Source organism: Geospiza fortis, unplaced genomic scaffold (assembly GCF_000277835.1).
Source record: "Geospiza fortis unplaced genomic scaffold, GeoFor_1.0 scaffold70, whole genome shotgun sequence".
Taxonomy (NCBI): Eukaryota; Metazoa; Chordata; class Aves; order Passeriformes; family Thraupidae; genus Geospiza; species Geospiza fortis.
Genome location: NW_005054317.1, coordinates 6765207 through 6785440, shown reverse-complemented (window position 1 = coordinate 6785440; position 20234 = coordinate 6765207). Strand labels below are relative to the sequence as shown.

Below are 20234 nucleotides of genomic sequence, written 5' to 3'. Positions count from 1 at the left end.
AAAGAGTGAGTGGCTGTATGTGGGAGTGTTCACTTGTTCCCTTTGCAAAGGGAACATTCTCTTTATGCAGGGAAATCCTGCATAAATCCCATGAAGGATGAAGGACATCTCTTCAACAGAAGCTCTGTTCTTTAGAGTTCTGCTGTAAACACATGTATTTACTCCAGAGGTTGCCTATTTGCTTGTCATTTTTTCCTTTTTCACCCCAACTTTCTTGAGAGAGTGATTGGGAATTGTGGGTTGCAATGCTACCAGAGTCAGGCCACTGTACACCTTTTGCAAGTCTTCTTGGCACTCTGGTGCTGCACTTGAAATATAAAAACTAACCTTTACACTTTGAATTTTCTGTAGAAGTGAGTTAATTTAACCTATAGACAGAAACAAACCAAAAAAACCAAAGCAAAACCATGAGTTTCTGATGGTGATCTATAAGTAGAAGTGGGCCAGCGAGTGTTGCCAAATCTGAAGACAGACTCCTGGAGCAGGAGTGATGTTCATCTCTGTCTGTCAATCACCATGGAGTGTGATGAACTGCTTTGTGCTGGCTGAGCTTTGTGGAGTTGACAGCTATAGACCCTTGGAGAAATGTCTCCCTGAAACTGAATTCTTTCAGGCTGCTTCCTATTAAACAGGATAGTTACAACTCTGCTGTCAGTTTGCCTGGTGAAGCACTCTGTAGGTGAATACATGCAATTTGAATATGGGAATTTGAATATCAAATGTAGGGTGGTACACCAGAGATCCCAGACTGAAGGAGATGCTGGAGATCTGCAAATCTGCATGAACCTCTGTCTGGGAAGTGAAACCCTGGCACCTGGATGCTAGGAGCTGATGCAGATGAGTCACTGACTTTTGCACTGGAGAGATGAGTATCATGTTAGAGCGCTAGGAGTACAAGAGCCCTTCATATGAAGGATGTCTGCTTGTTGGATTTGCAGCTCTAACATCAGGAGAAATGAAATCTGCAGAAATAAAAACAATGAACAAAATGAGACAGCAACCCCCAGCCCACTCCTCTCTGGGGTGCAACCTGAAAATTTGACAGTAGACCTGGATGGAACTCTTAAGTAATAAAAAGCAAGTTTGCAGAAAATCTCTTTCAATCTGGGGCATCCAAGAATAAATGCTGAATACGTGTAACAAAATGTACAAAGATTGGAGAGTCTGGTTGCCTCAGCTTTGCATTGCTCTGGGTGGTTCCAGTAAAGCCATTAAATCAAAGCAGTATGAAATAGGGAATGAGTAAGTACTTGAGATGACTTGAATTCAGTCCAGTCTGTTCTGGATCCATGCTTTCAGGGTACATAAAAAAATACAAGATCATAAGGAGGCCAGAGGACTGTATGTTGTTGTATTCTTTGAGATACTGAGGTGATTCTGTCCAGATCCTATTGAAAAAATGCTCCAGCAGAAGTGCACTATAAGACATGCTTTTTAGTACCTTGAAGTGTGAAAGATCATGTCTGAACAAAGCAACTTCTGAAATGTGAGTTACGGTTATTATCTGAGTCGCGCTCAGCTTCATTCCTGTGCAGCCGGAGTAGTGACTTGGTGTTACCTAGGAGAGTGTTACTTGTTCACTCCTCTTCCCTCCCCTCCCTTTTTAGCAGTTCAGGGACTGCTTTTCTGCCCTATTTTCTGTGCACCACCAGTTTTTAAGAATAAGCACACAACTGTAGTGCTGTGTGCAAGGCAAGAGTTCTTCAGGAGAAACATTCACCTTTGCCTCCGAAAACACCTCAGGTGCTCATAGAACCTTGGGAGAAGGGTTCTTTGTTTTTATCAGGACCAGTTATGGGCCATTTGTGGGGTGAGGTGTTCGTTCCAAACCCTTAGAGTGTGGTTCAAAACCCTAAATTGTGGGGTAGGTTTATATTTTTAAGAAACTGTTAGCGCTGAGTATCGCAACGGTAGGTAATATATTGTTCTGTTGGGTTTTAATGGCCTTCTTTATATTTTTTTAATTCCAGTTATACTTCTGCATATCTGCATCTTTGAAAAACACTTATTTGACTCTTAATAGTAAAACTGGCAAAGGAAAGAGTAAAGCCAGGAAAGTTATTTCAGCCTGACAGGAAGGTTTAGGTTGCTTAGTCAGCTAAGCATGTATTATTAACAAACTTCTATATCTCATAAACAATGTGGGAAACAATTAGTGCATTTGTGAAAGAAATCACTCAGGATTTTTAGGAGTCACAATACACACAGTCTCCAAACCCAGATATTCTTATATGACTCTGCAGGAGAACAAGGTCTGGTAAGAATATTGTTCTGTGTAGCATCAGGAAATCTATAAACACTGTGCCCCTACTTGAGGAAAAACTGCTGGATTTAAATGTTCATGAAGAACAGAATAAAGCTCTGGCACACAATCTTGTGAGGGATCTACCCTTCATCAGGGCAGGCTGATTAATGTATAAGATAATTTGTATTTTCGAAGAACTAACAGGGAGAGAAAGTTGTTTTTTTAAAAATACCCCCTATTCTGGTGGAAGAAGGATGGAACTGAATGCTGTGGCTTGAAAGTAAACTTACTTTTGAACAAACTCAGTTTAAGGAGTTAGGCTGAATGTTTTAACGGAGAGCTACCCGATGGGCAATTCACTATAGAAGTGGGGAATCCCTGCTGTATTTGATAACCATCACATTAGTTCCTCCAGCTCTTATGGAAGTTGAGTTTTCTACAGCTTTAGGAAAACCACTGCCATTTAATAGAGGTACCTTCAGTTTTTAGAAGTAGAACAGCAGCAACAGTGAACGGAGGTGGGTGTTACCTTCCATATAAAGCATGACAGAATAAGTTGGGATTTTTCCACCTGAAAAACAATAAATGAGAGTTATCTTCAATTCCTGAATCACCTAGAAAGTTTAGAGGGGGAGCAGCTTTTTTTTTTTTCCCTTTTGTATTAGAAGTATGAACAGGCTGCATGGAGTAAGCTTGAAACCAAGTAACAACTTAGTCCTTGATGTGTGCAGTTAACCTGGGAAGCTTCTTACCACAGGATGTTGTGAATGCCAAATATCTGTGTGTATGTGAGGACATGGGGCAGGTCTCTAGAAGAAGGAGCTATTGAAGGTTACTAAATGCATAGAAACCACCTTTATCCCAAGAAGTCCCTGAGCTGCTCATTGTTGAAGCCTGGGAGAGTATTCAGGGAGGTGAAGTGCTACTATGGGTTTGCTTCAGTCTGATGTTTCAGGCCAGAGCCAGACAAGTGCAGCCTGGTTTGTCAGCCTGGGGTGGGAGGGGGGATGCTAATAAAACTTGTAAAAAAAGAGACTGGCCCAGCTTGTGTTCTAGGTTGGTTCTGTGCTGCTTGTGATGTACAGCATGCACCTCTTGCTTGCTGAAGGCACTGCCTTAGGCTGCAGGCTGTTGACTTGAATTTGAAGAGAGGCAGAGAGTGTATGTCTAGAAACTACACAGGTAGGAGAAGTGGTGTGAAGATGAATATTGTAAGCAGAGAAGCTGACTTTCCCCTTTTCTCTGTGGCAAATGCTGTTCCTGCTATTATGGGATGGTAGGTTTTATTGAGATACAGAGGCTGCCTTACTGCTGTTAGCCTACATCTTATTTGTGTTAATTTTCCTCCTTTGAAAGGATGTTTCTTGCTTTGTAATGGACTCTAACTTAATTTGAGCTAAAATGGGTGATAAGCTGATGCATGAACAGTAAAACCTCTGTTCCAAAGCCTTTTCAAACTAAAAATGTCGTGGCCTACGTGAGGTTCATACTCTTCAGAAGTACTCAAAACACTGGTCCTATTTTAAGTCCTGTCTAAACATTTAAAAATAACTCAGAAACAGGGCTCACTTCTAGATGCTTCACCCTTGAAAGCCAGCTCTTGCAGTTGGTTTTAGATGCTTACCCAAATGTTCAGAGGGCACAGTACAGAACAGGCCTGGTTGTTCCTTTGAACTTTTAGTTTCAGAAGGAAGATAACAACATCAGGCTATCTATTATTTTGTCTCTAGAGACGCGGTCTCTGCTGTTTTGAGTTTTGGGAGTGGGGGGTTTAAAACTTTTTGTTGACTGACTTTGCTGCTGTGATCCCTGGGGAGCAGCTATGCAGAGCTGACCGGCAGCGGAACTACGGTGCTGTGTATTCTTGGAGGCAGCTCTTATGACTGAAAACTGAGTTGGTGTGTTTTGGGAAGCTACAGCCCCTCTCCAAGGATACAGAAACAGTCTCTGTGCATATCGTATTCTGTAGTGAACATTACTCCATGGAGTGGCTGAGAAGTTGGGTGCTCAGATTACAAACAGACCTGGGGCTGAGGGAGAATCCAGGTGGAGGGGACTGAAGTTCCTTTCCTGTTGTTTGCTCCCCCTTTATCTTGATTTAGTCAACTCTAATGTAGGAAGAAGTTTCTATCCCAAACCCAAGCCTCATCATTGCAGAGAAGCAATGTGCTCAGTTATTACCCCGCTTACAGAGTATCTTTCCAGGTTTGTTCTCAGTTTCTCAATTATTTTCATCAGTAGCTTGGTGCAAGCAGTGATTCTCTCTCAGCTTGCTTCTGTGTGTGCTGTACTTGTCTGCCATTCTCCAGATAGTCTGTCCAGATTAGTTTTAGTTTGAACCCATCTTTAGCCAGTATGATCTTTTCTATTCCTAGCTGATCCATGATTTTATCTAGTGTATTTCCCACTAAGCCCTGAGAAGATTTAAACTAAAACTTTTTCACGAGGCTAAATTTGTGTCAGCCCCACTGTGGACTCCTGGGTTGACACTGGGTGGCTGATTACTCAGTTTGGTCCATGTGTAAGTCTGAAAAGTGCTGTCTGAGCCACACTTTTGGGGGTTTTGATTAGTTATCTATGTGTGGCAGAGTAAACTGTTTCCTTTCCCACAGGAAGGCACAGTCCCTGCCATGTGTGTGGAGTACGCAGCTTAAAATGATAGAGGAGGGCTGCCTGGAACTGGGACAGTCTGCAAACAGAACTGTGATGACCACAGGCTATGGTTTATCCTTCTAGCACAGATGTGCATACTTCTCCCTTGTTTTCTTCCTCTCTGTTCTGTCTAGCTGTTCCTTCTAGCAGAGGAGCAGCCACTCAGCTGTAGAACTCAGTGCTGTTCCTAACTACTGTAAATCTGGTTTTCCTGTCTCCTGGGCACTTTTTTGCCCAAGGGTGACCCTGGCAGGCAGCATGGTCTTGAAATGCCAACAGTCAGCCAGTTATACTGGCTGAAATTCCTGCTCATAGCAGTTTGCATTTCAGATTGGCACTGCAGACCTGTTTAGTGCATCTCTGCAGCCCTAGGGTGAAGGTCTGGGCTTCTCTGAAAGGGGAAAGGATGAGCCAGTCAGTCCTGCTCAGCCAGTGGCTGTCAGACTGAACAGGTGGGAGGGTAGCAAACTAGATGAAGAACAGTCTCAACCAAAAAGTCTTTAAAATTCATGGCTCTCATGAGCAGGTAGCTGGTTCTGAACCTTTGTGCCTCTAGGACAGCACCAAAGAAGTTTTCTCAGCCCTGAACCAGGAGCTCAAATATTTTGCCAGAAAAAGTTAGGATCTCCTTAATCTGAGTGAACAGAAACTCATGTTTGTATAGCCACTTGAAGGTATAAAATTTCTTATTGGGAATTTTTTCTTGTTATACAGTTCCTTGTTCTACATAAGACATGACTAGATGTCTGCATGTTAACAAAATAACTGGAGAACTCTTGTTCTGCATGGTTTATTTCTCCAAGTACCAAATCTTGCAGGGTCCCAGCTTCTGCTTCCTTTGCCACTTAATTCTGCTGTTGCTTATTTTCACTCCTCCAGGCTGTGGACCCACTGTGGTATGAAGGGAGAGCATTGCCTGATGGCCTGTGCCCAGCAATAGTTCTCTCACCCCTCTCTATATGCAGTCTGCTGCTCTGAATTTTATTCTTGAGACAAGAACTTCCAAGTGTGGGCAGTGTGTGGCATGGAGGGCTGTGACTGTGCAGTAGAAGAATAAGGCTGCGTGGCTGCTGCCAGCCTGTGACTCCTCAACCATGTGCACCTTGAATGCCCTTCATGGATGGTTCCTGGGCCACCATTCCATGTTGGACTCCATTTGAAAGCACTAAATATCCAGCCTGCATGGGACAGTCTTTGTTCAGAGATGTTGAGACTGGGGTGAAGTTGATCCTGGCCCTCAGGTCTGCACTCAACCTGTTCAGGCTTCTGCACTTGTGTGGTGAGAGCTGTTGTTCCTTAGATGTGTTATGTAGGTGTGAAGCTTCCCAAGCTTGGGAAGGTCCCCAGGCTTTTTGAACAGCATGGTGTTTTGTTATCTGTTACTGGCTTTATGAAAGCCTTGGCATTGGCTTCCTGAGGTGGAAGAAAATGTCTGGTCACCTCAGTTTGGATCATTATCTAACAGACCTGTGTAACCTAATTGCTAGACTATTGAGCCTAGTAGTTCACAGCTGATGACTGAGAACCTTGCAGGCTGAAGCACTAATTCATGGCAGATAATTGATCAAAGCGTCATTTCTGATAATGCTTTAGCATAACTTGAGTAATACAAGGTAGAATATACCTCATCTTGGTTTGAAGGCAAACCACAAGCAGATTGTGGTAGTGATGTGGAGTTCTGTTTATTCTGCTGTCTCTTCTGGGTGGGAGGGGTTAGGTACTACTCATGTGGCTGCATTGCATTAAATGTATTTGCATGTTACTGCCTGTATGCATGGCTACAGCCAGAACTGCTGACGCTCGTGGAGTGAGAGGGGAAGACTGTCAAATTGCTGTCAGGATGTATGGTTCTCCAGAAGATGAGGGCAGAAAAGTGAATTTTATTTGAAATTAAGGAAAACACCAAGAAGAATTCTTCCTGTCCACCCAGGACACATTAGTTCTTTATAGATCTAATGTGGTACTAAGTCTGAGACTTAAGGGTGTCAAGAAATTTTTTTTAACAGAGCACCATGCTCTGCTCAATGTCTTCAGAGCAAAATGATTTATTCAAGACAGGCTACTGTGCTTAACATTTCTCATTTGCATCTTGACACCTGGATGGTGGAGCTCGGGATGTGGTCCTTGTGTGTCTGCCTGTGGTCTGTACCACTGCTGGCATGAGCTCCTCCTGTGGCCAGCCTCTGTTCTCCCTTCCCCTGTGCAAACCTGCAGGGCTGATGCTGGCATGGAGACCATGGGGTTTCCTCTTGGAGTGAAAGTGTAGGACTGGTGCTTTTTCACAGGAGTTTCATAGGATGTTTGAAGCTTCTCTCCTCTCTTGCTGGGTTGCTCCAAGGCCAGGCTGGATGCAAAAAGAGCTTGCCTTGGGGGTGTGGCCTTTGCCTCTGTGAGAGCTTGGTTCGGGGTCACGGTCCTGTCCTCTGGGAAGCGCGTGCTGGTTGCAGCGATCTCTCTCCCTTCTGCAGGGCATCCTGCCAAGGAAAATAGACTCTAAGGCAGAAGAGATTATGTGGAGATCATGTGCTGTCCTGGCTGTTTGTGGATGAAGCAGCTGGACATTTCTGCTTTATAGAAATTGGCACAAAACAGCTATGGCAGAGCAGGATTCTGGCTTTTGTAGCTGGTGGAGCCAAAGCTGAGAACAGGAGGATCCTGGCTGAGGCTGGGAGAGGTGCCCCTAATGACAGGGAGGGCAGTGTGGTTGGGAAGGTGTGCCTTGTTTGAGGTGGAGGCTGGTAAAATATGAATCACATCTGTTTGAAGTAGTGATGAAATCCCAGATGAAGGTTTTCTGTAATACCTGGCCAAACAGTCTGGTGTGCTCCAGCTTTCCTTTCTCCCTGCTTAGAACGGATGGTCCTGACCTACTTTTAGCAGTTGTGGTTCTGCCCAAGGCTTGGCTGTTCCGACACACGGATCTGCTGTGTTCCCTCTGATGAGGAGTTTCCATCAAATGCTGGCAGACAGGGAAGAGCTGTTCCTGAAAGAGGGACTGTGGGTGCACTTAACTTGAATCTGCCACTTCTCTGCTCTGTGGCTCTGGCCCTGGGTTTGCTTTCCCATGGTGTGCATTAACTTTTGTGTTGCACTGTCAGGATTCAGTTAGATGGTATCTGAATGTTAACATGAGAGATACTGCATTCAGAAACAGCCTGGGAGGTTAGGCTTCCAGCCTTCTAAATATGTGATTAGGCAGGGCTGGAGTACATTCTTAATATTTAAAAATAAATAAAGTCTATAAATGTACCATAAAATAGAAGTTTAAATAGAATATCATCCTGGGGCAAATTGCAAAGCTCTGTGTAGCTCAGTGTCCTGCCTTTGACAAGATCCAGAGGCAGATGCTTAATCAGGATTGTAAGAAACAGGGCATGTATAATGTGGTGGGTTTGTTTTAGGGTTTCGGTTTTTTTCATTTTTCCCCACCTCCATTTGCCTCCCAGCTTATGACCATCATCAGTTTAGGGCCCTGCTTGGCATGAGGAGTTGTATCTCATCATCTGATCTTGACTATATCTATTCTCCATGAATTTATATAATGTCTCACTTGTTTATTTTTCTGGTCTCCATGACATCCTACAGCAGTGAGCTCTACAACTTAATTATGCATTTTAAATGTTATTTGAAATATTCTACATCCAGCAACAATGTCCTTGAGCTGACTTAGGAAAGTTGTCTGTAACTTTGGTGCGTGCTCTCTTGTTTCTGCATTGTAAAATATGGCAGTATAACCATGTAACTCCATCGATAACTCCATGTTTTTCATCTTGACACTGTCATGTTTCAGACCTCTTGACTTTTCCTTATCTTCCCCCTGGTAGTTTCTTTGTCTGTCCAAAGTCCTGCTCTGCTCAGTCACTCCTTATATGGAAGCTGCTCCATGCTTTTGGTCATCTTTGTTGTCCCTTTTGTTATTGTCTCCTTTTTCAGATGTGGGAATCAGAACTGCCTTCAGCATTTGACAGCATAATGGGGATACGTGTTTTCTTTCCTAATTACCCCACAGGCTGTATTTGTCTTTTTGCTTGATACTCAATACTGAACTGACCTATGAAGTTTTCAAAGTTTTTCTGAGTGATAACAGCTAGTTTTGATCCTGTTGTGTTTATGTACTTAGAATATTTTTTGTTGGTTTTCATATTGATATTCTAAGATATTGTGTAATTGCTTTAAAGTGCATGAGTTTTATTTTTTACAGTCTTCTCTGAATTTGATTGTGGTTACTTTTTTTTTTAATAATAAAATATGCCACTTTTAGACATATTCTTCTTCTCAGATCTTATGTGAACATACTGAACAGTGCAGATTGCAGAATAAGTTCTTGGCAGATCTCGCTGATAACCCATGTCTGACAGGGAAACACCTGTCTTTTAACTACTTACTAAATCATGATAGGGACTGTGACTTTATTTCCACAATAGGTTAACTTTTTTTTTTCAAGAGTCTTGGCTGACAGTTCTTTTAAAATCAGTTTAGTTAATATTAACCAGATTAAAAATTGTTTCTTGGATCTCAGTTAAACAGAAATGAGAAGTTTGCACTTGGAATTTCCTAGGTGCTGAAGAGGTTTCTCTGTGTTCCACATATTCATCTAGATTTTGGGCAACAACTGGCTAACTGGCTTCCTGAACTCATGCAAGCAAATTTGTTTTTATGTGGAGTGATGGGCTTAGATTTATGTAGATTATCATAGAAACGGAGAATTTGCTCAGCAGAGCCAATTTGATGGCTGATTTCAGTGAGCCCTGCTTTCCTAGCAGGGTTTTATTACAGCTGTAAACCTGTCTAGGCTCTTTGGATATACTCTAAGAGAATGGGATATTTTTTTCCTAACTAGGGTTTTTTTTCCCCTAATTGAAGGTTAAGTCACTGATGCAAATGAAACATGTGATGTGGCAGCTAGAAGATCAAGGGGTTCTTGTGTGGGTAAATGGAGAACTGGTGGGTTCAAACTGGGTAAAATAACTTTTGAGTGCAGTGTCAGCCGAAGGAGTGGCCTGTCCAGGTCAGGTCCTGTCAAAAGAGAATGCTTATCCAGGTCAGGTAGCTAAAAAAGTTGGGTGTTGACAAATTGGGATGAGATCAGAGAGCTACTAGGAAAATTAAGTCTTTCTGACTGAAGGAGCTCAGACCACTTAATGTATCCATCCAAAGGATTACACGTGGCTGCAATCTGTGATTTGGGAAAGCTCGAAGCTGGCAGGATGTGTAAGGGAAGGATTGCATTATGCTTGTCTGCCCTTCGTCTTCTTAGGCATCTATTATTGTCTGCTGCTGCAGCTAGGGTTTCTGTGTAGGTGGACCTCTGTCAGACTTAGAATAGCTGTCTTTATCTTCTTGCCCAAGGAGGATTAAGAAGGAGGATTAGTTTTCAAACTGTTCATGCAAAAAGTGACTAGAGGCTTCTTTGAGTTGGAAGATTTTGTGACAAGTTAGACAATATGAGAAGGCATTTTACTTGGGGTAGAGAACCCTCAGGCATCAGCTTGCTGGGTTAAGGTGGTAGTTTCTATAACTTAGGAGCCCTAAGAAAAAATCGTGGTATCATAAGGAGACTTCAGTCAGGAGCTCTTGGGCTAGAAGGGATGTTCAGTGATTTTCTTTTGATTACACAGAAAGGTGGAGCAGATCCTAAAGGACTTTAATCTTCAAATGTGTAACACCAGCAGAACGTTATCTTTTGGTTAAGATGCTGTGAAACTACCAGCTGGCTTGATTTTTCCCTTTCAAAAATGCACATGCAACATGGTCTTGAGTTCACATTGAGTTAGTGTTTTAGAGGTTAGTGAAGTGAAAAAGTCAACCCTTGATTTGCAACAATAGTGTATATATGAAGAAAGCTTCTTCAACAGTAAGCGTCTTGTGGTTACTTTATATTCCTTGTACGTTTGTGTAGTTGGTCTTGGTTTGTAAAAATTTCACTATTTAACATTGTATTAATCATTAACACTTCATGAGCTAGTTGTACTGGAAGCTTAGTGTTTATAAGCTTAGTGTTATATTTTCATCAATGCAAGGATAAAGTTTGGTTGTGGTAGAGCTGTTTAGAGAAAATACCTATTCACTATCATCAGTTAATTCCAGAACGTCTGAAATTAATATTTAAGTAGCCCCAGAGAGCTAAAAGCACTTTCTGCAGTTTTTCCAAAGAGCAATGCATGAGCATTATTGAAGTATCACATAGTTGACAATATTTTGTGAAACATTCTTTCAGTATAACTTCAATCACCACCCATAAAGGTACGTTGTAATGTTCAGCAATAACTATCAAGGATTTAGAAAACATAATTTTCCCAAGTATTTATCCAAGAATGCTATTAATTCTGTAGTACAGAATTTCTGCCACCTTGCCATTTCATATTTGATACTGTCTTTAAGGGTTTGAGGTTTTTTAATAAATTATTTTGACCTCAGCTTTAGTGTTATTCACATCTGGTATAACAGAGCTCCCTTATCTCTGCCAGTCCTGCTCTGACAGGATTGCTTGAACTTGGGATTCTCCTTGGGGTCAATTTTATTTGGAAAACAGTGGTTTGTGTTCATCTCTGCTGAAGCTGTTTGCTGCAAGTCTTCTTAAACAACAGAGCAGGGAACTGGCCTGGTAGTAGTAAATAAGACTCAAAGAAGATTTATTTATTTAGTGGGAATGCCATCTTTCACAGCAGAAAACAGCAAGTCTCTGTTGAGCATATGAAGCTTAGAAGGGGGCTATAATTCAGGGCTTTTGTGCAGAAAACATAGCAGTGGTCCGCTTCCTGCTGCTGGGCCATTTGAATGTGCTGGAGCACAAGGGTCGTCGTGCAGCTGGAAGAAAGGTGCTTTTAATTTTTAAATCTTTTAGTGCTCACACTGTGGGTTGGCTCTGCAAATGATAAGGTGGAAATTGCAGGTGCAGATTTCAGAGACCTATTTTTTTCCCAAGGCTAATTTTGCTGGGTTTGGTGGTGAGTATGAAATCTAGCCTAGAAGTTGGAGCATTAACTGACCTCTCTATGTTTGGAGGATAGAATGTGGTATTAGGGAAATAATCTGGGAGGATTGGAATAATCTCTATGTGTTGATACGCTGTTAAAATGTGCCCAAATGAGTTCTGGGTTTGTTTCTTTATTAAATAAGCAAAGTTTCTCAGAGGGATACGTGAGGTCAGAGAGATAAAAATAGTGCTACAGAAAACATGATCTTACTTCAAATTTTAAGTAACACAATAGTGCCATTGCTTTAATGTTACTGGTTGTCATTACGTGGTTGTGATATAAATATTCTGTGGCAGAACTGACTAATCCTCCAGCCCTTCTGTTGTGATCCAGATTAAATAAATGAAACTCAGCAGTATTATTTGGATATTAATATTTTACGGTGAGTTAGAGGCAATGTTCAGAGTATTGTCTGGAACATTTTCCTGTTTAACGGGAATTCATCAAAAAAATGGAATATTTAAAATGAATCCTTAAACCTTGGCAATTGCATTCAGAATTAATTAAAGGCTACACACTTTTAGTGCAATCTGTCTGCAACAGCTGTGTTATACACTAGCAGTGAGCACAGGAAGCAGAACGGTTCAGTAAATCCATAAAGAGCTCTGTAGTGTAGCCTGTCATGAAACCATCAGATTTAAATGTAGGTTATCCTCCTCCTTCCTGTCCTCCCAGAGAGGTTGTCATGGGCTTAACTGAAAGGCAAGCATAAAAAAAGACAGTGATGGCTGTGCTTGAGAAACAACTTGGAAAATGGAATCAAAACACATTGCTGGCTTTTTTTCCCCTCTCTGTTCTCAAGTAGGGTGCAAGTGCTTCTAGCTAGTGATAGCTACACAGTCATGCTCATTTCTAATGTATGTTTGCTCACCTAGCAATAAATACAAGTTCATTTGCTAATGGGTCTTTGTAGCAAAGAGCAACAAAGAGCACTATATTCAGTGTTTATCCATTGTGCAGGGTGATTAGAACCAGCCTGCAGAACATGCTGTACTACCATTCTGTTTTGTTTTCTCTGTTCTCACAGAGTCATGAGGACTAGACAGTAGTTTCTTATCTGAATCACTTTTAAGGACTCGCTCTTCACAAAGTGACTTCCAGGGGAATATTGGTGCCTGAAAAAAGAGTAGCTATATGTTAGAGCCTTGACCACAGCAAGATCTGATTATGGCTTGCTGGAATGAAGGACTAGTTGATTTTCCAACCTTTTTCCAGTAGAGGTGCTCCAATAGGTAAGATGCTTTCAGTGAAACATTTGGGGTAGGTTCAAATACAGATCGATGAGCTTGTAACAAGATCCATGTTGCTGGAGTTGTGTCATGTGAGTTGAAGTAATGGTTAGTTCTGCCTTGGTAGTTGCCAGTGGGGCTGTGTGGGACACAGAGCAGAGTCGTACAGCTTGTAGGCATAACCTCTAGCCAGAAAGCCACTGTTTCAGAATCCATAAATCCTGGAGACACATGCCCATTTTACTTTGTAAGTACTGGCAGAGGAAGGTTGCATTAGCTCAAAAGAAGATTACAGATTCCTCAGAGTGGTGTAGTTATAATGGTGTCTTGTGATTCTCAGCTGCTTCCAGATCAAAGATTCTCTTCTCCATGTCATTGTTGCCGTTCACAACATAGTCAAGCTCCTGCTGTTGGGTGGCCATCAGCCTATTCTTTTGTTTGCAGGCATTTTCAGCTTTGAAACTGAGGAGACTCCAGACAGTCGCACAACAAGCCGTCGCGACATCTGCATGATGGCAGTGCAGAGGTATAGAGACAATTGTGTGGTTAGGGGGTTCCTTAAATCAAGTTCTCTCCAACAGAAATGATGAAAAAGTGTTAAAAATAACTGTCGTGTTGGAGTTGGAGCAAGATCTTTTCTGCTGATCTAAACCTGAGGGGATAGAGTCAAATTAGATCTCCTTCCTTCAGTGAGGGTTTCTCTCAGGTGCTACAATGCACTCGCTTACCACTCTGGAAAAGACTCCTAGGGTAGTTCAGGGCTGTTTGCCAGTCTGGGTGAAGCAGAGTGTGTTCATAGCTCTGAAGCAGAAAGCACTAAGTGTCCATTATCAGGGCAAACAAAAGCCCCAGTGTGCACGTAGCCTAAACACGGTGCTGGTGCGGTGTGAATCAGCGGCTGTGTGCTCTGGGAGAAAGCTGCCAGCCCAGAGCCAGCATTCCTGTGCCTGGGCATATCCTGACAGTGCTGCCTACTTACCTACAAGAACCGTGTGAAGTGGAGCTTTTCCAGAGCTTCACAAAGCCTATATTTAATAAAGTGTTGTTTTTATAATACCTTCCATCCGCTGGATTTCACAAGTAAACTAATCCTCTCAACTGGTCTTTAGGTAGAGCAAAGATGCCAGTTTTACTGACAAAGGAGCCAGAGAGCAGACTTCTGCGGGGTTTTTTTGCAATAGCAGGGGAGTAGAAGATGGATCTAGAGTCTTACAGCTATTGTTCTCAGCATTGCTACTGTGTTTTCTGCACATTGTGTGCTGGGCATTGTATAGAATGGGTGTAAGACACAGTTTATAGGTTGAGAAGTTTGTGGCCTAAATTGGTTAAGTCCTGCAGTAAATGCTGGAGTAGTTTACACTTGAAATGCTGCAGATCTTTTTCTGCCTCTGTGCTTTAAGCACTTCTGAGCTAAATCACTTTGAGCTTATGAGGAAGACCCAAGAGGGCTGATGCCCTAAGAGGGAAGTGATGATAGTTTTCTTAACTTTAACTACAAAATTAGTATCACCCCTGAGGAGCTGAGTTGCCAAAATGAGCACAGCAGATTACAGGGCAGTTCTGGAGGAGATACTGTACTCATCAGCTCCACAGAGCCTCTGACCCAGCTTGGCAGCTGTGCAGCTCTGTGCAGCTTTGATACCCTGCCTGCAAGAGGGAGGGAGGGCTGGAAGGAAATAGATTCACAGCTGCATCACCACCTACTTCTCAATTTAAATGAGGTGGTACTCATAGTAAATTATTGAGTACTTGCAGCTGTTTCCCTCTCTCTCAATGGGGAAAGTGTTAATCTAAATGTTGCAGGTACTTATTACCACATTTCCACCAGGCTGTGGGGTTCCCCATCTTGTCTAGAGCAGTTGTTCCCATCCATGGCATGACTTGAGTGGATCACAGTAGGTTTCAAAAGGAGTTGGTCTAAATATTCTGTGGAGAGGAGCTGAACAGGTCTGGTGATTCCCTGGGTCTGTCCAACATCTACCCTGGACTTGCTTGCACTTTGAGACATGGGAAGGAATGGAGCGTTGTCCACAAAGCAGGCACGTTTAAATCACCTTTCACAGTACTGGGAGAAGTGCTGTGGAGAAATGAGTGTCAGTAAGAGAGTTCTACCCCAGAGAGTGCAGTAACAGGTGAACAGGTAAAGGTGATCTCCCCCTCACCTGGATGTGCTGTGTAACTTCCCAGGAAGATGGGGTCCCACAGAGTGTGGCTTGGCAGGACTGAGGGCAGACTGGTAGCCCCAGAGGGGAGGCTAGGAGCTGATGTGACTGATACTCCAGAAGCTTAATCCTGGCACCCAGGCTCTGCTTGGGTGGGTGATGCTCAGTGGCAGAGATGGCATGGGAAGGTTTCTTCTGAAGCATGGGTGGAACAGCCTTAGACCCACAGGAGGCTGTTGATAGCTGTAAGTGATAACAAAGAGAGGGTTTAATTATGATATCTAGATCAGATACAGAGTGAAGGGCTTGTAAGTTTGCTCCAAATTGGATCTCAGCTGCAGTTTATTTAAGCAATGGTCCTGCAGGTTGTGTTTGTCTTAGACAGTGGTTTGTTTTACTGTGGTGTTGCTCATTAATACCATATGCAATGTGCTGGCTCCTATGGAAATTTGGCCCTGTCCTAGAGAACTTTCAATACAGCATCATAGCTCAGCTGTGCAGGAGTAGAGTTAAATGTGGATTTTTCTGATGTTACAAGAGTAGTGATCAGCTTCAATATTGCATTTACTTGCAGCATTGCAGCTTCTCCTGAGGATGCTGTGCCTGTCATCTTGGTGTGGAGCTGAGTGAATTAAATCTCTGATACTCCTGAAGGCCTCTTGCTGTGGGTGTTATTGAAGGATTTTGAGTATAAATCTTTACTTCTGGTTCCAAGGAGTTATAACAGCCTTTCCTCTCTTGCAGAGTGTTTACCATGCCTCTGGGAACGTTCCTCCTTCCTGTTCTCTGTTTCTTGGGAGCATCAATTCCACGGGGACTGCAGTATGTCACATTCTCACACAATGCTACAAAATTCCTCCACCTGTCCATGGACTTGGAATCTGGGACCGTTTACTTGGGGGCCACCAACTTTCTCTTTCAGCTGACATCTGACCTGCTGTTGGAGAACATGGTTCAGACTGGGCCAGTTCTGGACAGTAAGGATTGCCTCCCACCGGTCTCAAAGCTGGAGTGCCCTCAGGCACACCACACTGACAATCACAACAAGCTGCTGCTGGTGAACACTGTGCAGAAGGAGCTCATTGTGTGTGGCAGCGTCCACCAGGGGATCTGTGAGAAGAGGAGCCTGGAGTCCATCGACCACGTCCTCTTCCGTCCGGAGAGCCCTGGTGACACTCAGTACGTGGCTGCCAATGATCCCAACATCACCACTGTGGGACTCATCGCCTACTCAAAGGATGAGGTGCCCTTGCTGTTTGTGGGACGAGGGTACACCAGCCGAGGAGTGGGAGGAGGAATTCCTCCCATCACAACCCGGAATCTCAGGGCCCATGGAGGGGATGTTCAAGCTACAGATTCTCACTCCATTTTCTCCTATGAAGAAACAGCAAAACTGGCTGTGGGCCGGCTCTCAGAGTACAACCACCATTTCATTAAATCCTTCACTTACCACTCCAGTGTCTATTTCCTCTTCTACCGGCGGGACCTCAAATCGCAGTCACGTGAGTACAAGACCTACATCTCACGCATCTGCCTGGATGACTCCCACTATTACTCATACGTGGAGTTACCTCTGCTGTGCCAGAGCAAAGCCAATACATACAGCCTGCTGCAGGCAGCCTATGTCACCCGGCCGGGAAAGGAGCTGGCCCAGGGACAGCTGGACACCGAGGGCGAGGTGCTGTTTGCAGCTTTCTCTGCCTGGCAGGCTTCCTCTGGGAAACTGAGCGAGGAATCTGCGCTCTGTGTCTACACAATGGAGGAGGTGGATCGCCTGACCAACTGGACTAGGGATGTTTGCTACATGAGAGATGGGAAGTCAGAAGAAGGGACAGAAGTGGCATATATTGAGTATGATGTCAGTTCCAACTGTGTCCAGCTGCCAGCGGTAAGTGGCTTTGTATTTTTGAGCAGTCTGCAGCGTGTCCTTGTGTTGCTCTGTGTTCCTGAGGTTATCTTGCTTATACAGATGGATGTTGAAATCTGGGTTAAAAGCCTTTGGGCTCAGTCTGTTGTGCCCCACATGCGCAGGATTCCTTGCAGAGCGAGAGGAACTGTATGTGACAGTGGGAAGAGCATCTGGTGTGACCTGGCCCTGAGGCCTGTCTTGTGGCAATACCAGGCCAAGGGCACTGAAGCTCCTGTTCAAGTCGTTCTTTATCTGTGTCATGTCCTGGTCTGCACTGCAGGGACGGAGAGGAGCATGTGTATGTGGTCCTGTGTGTTGGGAAGGGAATTTAAGGGGTGTGCTGGGTCCCTGTTGCTTATGGTGAAGTGCACCTCACAACAGCTTCCTTCAAGGGCACTCAGGAACAAAAAGAAACCTTAGCAAAACCAAGTGTCAACAAAGACATGTTCAAAACCCTCCTGGATGCGCTCCTGTGTAACAGGTTTTAAGTGACCCTGCTTTGGCAGAGGGTTTGGACTAGATGGTCTCCAGAGGTCCCTTCCAACCTTAATAATTCTGTGATTCTGTGCAAATCCCAGTTTCCTATAGACTCCTTTAATCCTGCAGACTTTTGGGCACAAGAAGGACCTTCTCCTGAGCTGGCTCTTTTTCTCCAGAGCTGTAAGAGGTGATAATCCTTTACATTCAGTGACAAAAGCATGATGGGATGTTGCAGGATAAAAATTTAACCTAAAGTGGCTGTGACCCTGAATTCTCACCATCTGGCAGCCACACTAGCTGCAAAATCAGGGACAGTGATTCAAACATGGCAGCAGTGCTCTCCTGGATGCAGTGTCCTGGCACGAGGCTCTGTGACTATGAGCAGCCTGTTTGCACCAAGGGCATTTCAGGTCCTTAGCAGAGCACTGTGTTATCTTGTGTCTTCCCTCCACAGAACAGGCTGTCCAGAGAATTGCCTCTTCCCAGCCTGGTGCTGCAAAGAGCAAAGTGTTACCACAGAGCTTTAGAAGTTTCTGGGGTTGGGTGTGTGGTTCAAAACCAGTCTTAAAATTATGGTTTTCCTTTCAGTAGCTAAAGCTGATTGTAGAGTACTTGTGGGACAAGGGAAGGGTAAAGAGCAGGCTTGGAGCAGGATGAGTGTGAGGGTGGGAGGAGTATGTAAGAGTTGGGAAGGAGGAGACTGACCAGCTTGATGTCCTGCTTTCACTGTATTTCTTAGGCATTCCCCCCGAGTCCTTTGAAAGGCCACATGAAATGACTTGTCACAAGTGATTTTTAGGGGAGCTTAAGGGGAGTTAAATGTTGAACAGGTATGAGCACATGAATCCTTCATTCAAAATGATGTAGACTACCCTTATACCATTTGATCCAATGGAGAAGTGGATGCACAGGGTGGGAGAAAAAGGCAGTCTGACTGTGATTCCTGGTGCACGATCCCAGGGTCCCAGCTGGATGGTTTGGCTTGAGTGGGCTGACCATAATGTGATGTCTTATTAACAAGTGTGTCCAATGAAATGTAAATGTCCTAACAAACCTGATCCTGCACCATTCAGCACATGGGGTAGTGCTTGTTCACATTGTATCCAACATCATGTAAAGAAAGGTCTGTGCCAGCTCCAGCCTGCTCCAGTCAGGGCTGAGTGGAAGTGGCTGTCAACGGGCATTTTATGCAGGAAGAATTGTTTTCAATGGTGGCAGCTTATGCTGAATGTAAGGATAATGCTAATTAATTTCATATTTTTCTGCCTCCCAGCCAACTAATGCGTAAGGTATGCCCTTTTCCTTAGTTAGCTCTGCCTCTGAGTTTCAGTCCAAAAAAAGAGGCTAAAATTGAGTTTTACAGTTCAATACAATCCCTTGAACTGGGAAAAAAAAAAAAACAGCTTGTTTTTATAAGGATTTCGGACCCAGTTCATTTGTTCAGTTTGCTGGAGATTCATTAGTTATGAGATGCAGGAGGCTGTGTAGATGCTGTTTAGTGACTTGATAAATTGGAAGTGTGAAACATTTCTACAAGGCTTGGGAAGGCTGCATGTCTTCTGTGGGTGTAGTTTTCAAGGCATGTATCTTGTCCTTTTGTTTTTAGTCCTCTTCATGCATAGATATAGCTTGTCCATTGTTGTTTCCTACCTGTGCAGATAGGATACACACAGCAGAATTCACAGGAGCAGCTGCTGCATTTCATTAAGACACTGGATGATTCCTCAAGTGCATTTTCTGCAACGTTGCCAAGTTGTTATTCATTGCAAGCAATTCAAAGAGCTTCTATGTAAATTTATATAAGTGCTTTATACAGACAGCCCCTGTGAGGCCATGGCTGGGCTGTGCCAGTGCTGGGAGAGCTTGCACAGGTCACGTTGGTTTATGGTAGATAAATGTTGTGTGTGAGGTGACTTGCCCTTGGCATCACATAAAGGCACCAGCAGCACTGAGCACGACTGGGTTACAAATATTTCTGACTTGTATGTGGACATTTTTTAAGCAGTCTTTGAAAAATCAGCCAGTAGTGGGGTCATTAGGCTCCAGAATTTGTACAAAGGTTGCAAAAGTTATCTAGAATCCCATTCAAAATAAGGACTTAATGCTTTGGAGCATGGAATTTTGGCAGTGGCCTGCTTTCTAATAAATATTATAGGAATTGGATAGCTGGAGAAATAGAAGTCTTTAAGCTACAAGAAGATGATTGGAAGAAGCTTAAAAATCAAATGGCAGGTGGAAAGAAAAATGTATATTACTAAAAATGAATGCTAGTTTAGAGGATGGTAAGAACTAGCAATCATTAAAAGCTATAACCTCCTCAGACTTTGTCAGAACCTTACACCAAGTGTGAAGAAAAATAATTGAAGTAGTATTTGAAAGGAAAACAATGAAGCACTGGACTGAAAGCAGTGCTAGTCTAACTGGCATGGTTTGTTAATAGGACTGCTGTGTCAAGCCTTGCTTCCCTGCTAAGATAACAATGCATTTGAGACGGGAACAGAGCTGAGCAGGTTAAATATGTTTTAATGTGGGATTTCCATAGACCTTCCTAAAAGCTGCCGATTGCTTCTAGTTTCTCCA

General features: G+C 43.4%; 1 protein-coding gene across 3 annotated transcripts in view; it reads left to right on the top strand.

The window, feature by feature from the left end:
- Positions 1 to 20234, top strand: part of PLXNB1 (plexin B1) — a 55706-nt gene that overhangs the window by 324 nt on the left and 35148 nt on the right. For 2 of the 3 annotated variants that reach the window (XM_031056334.1, XM_031056335.1), the window contains exons 2-3: positions 12996 to 13000; positions 16010 to 17153. In XM_031056334.1, coding sequence (XP_030912194.1) covers positions 16020 to 17153 — 1134 coding nt within the window. In that variant the 5' untranslated portion in view covers positions 12996 to 13000; positions 16010 to 16019. The remainder of the gene's footprint in view (positions 1 to 12995; positions 13001 to 16009; positions 17154 to 20234) is intronic. The other variant, XM_014306713.2, reaches the window with a different exon arrangement.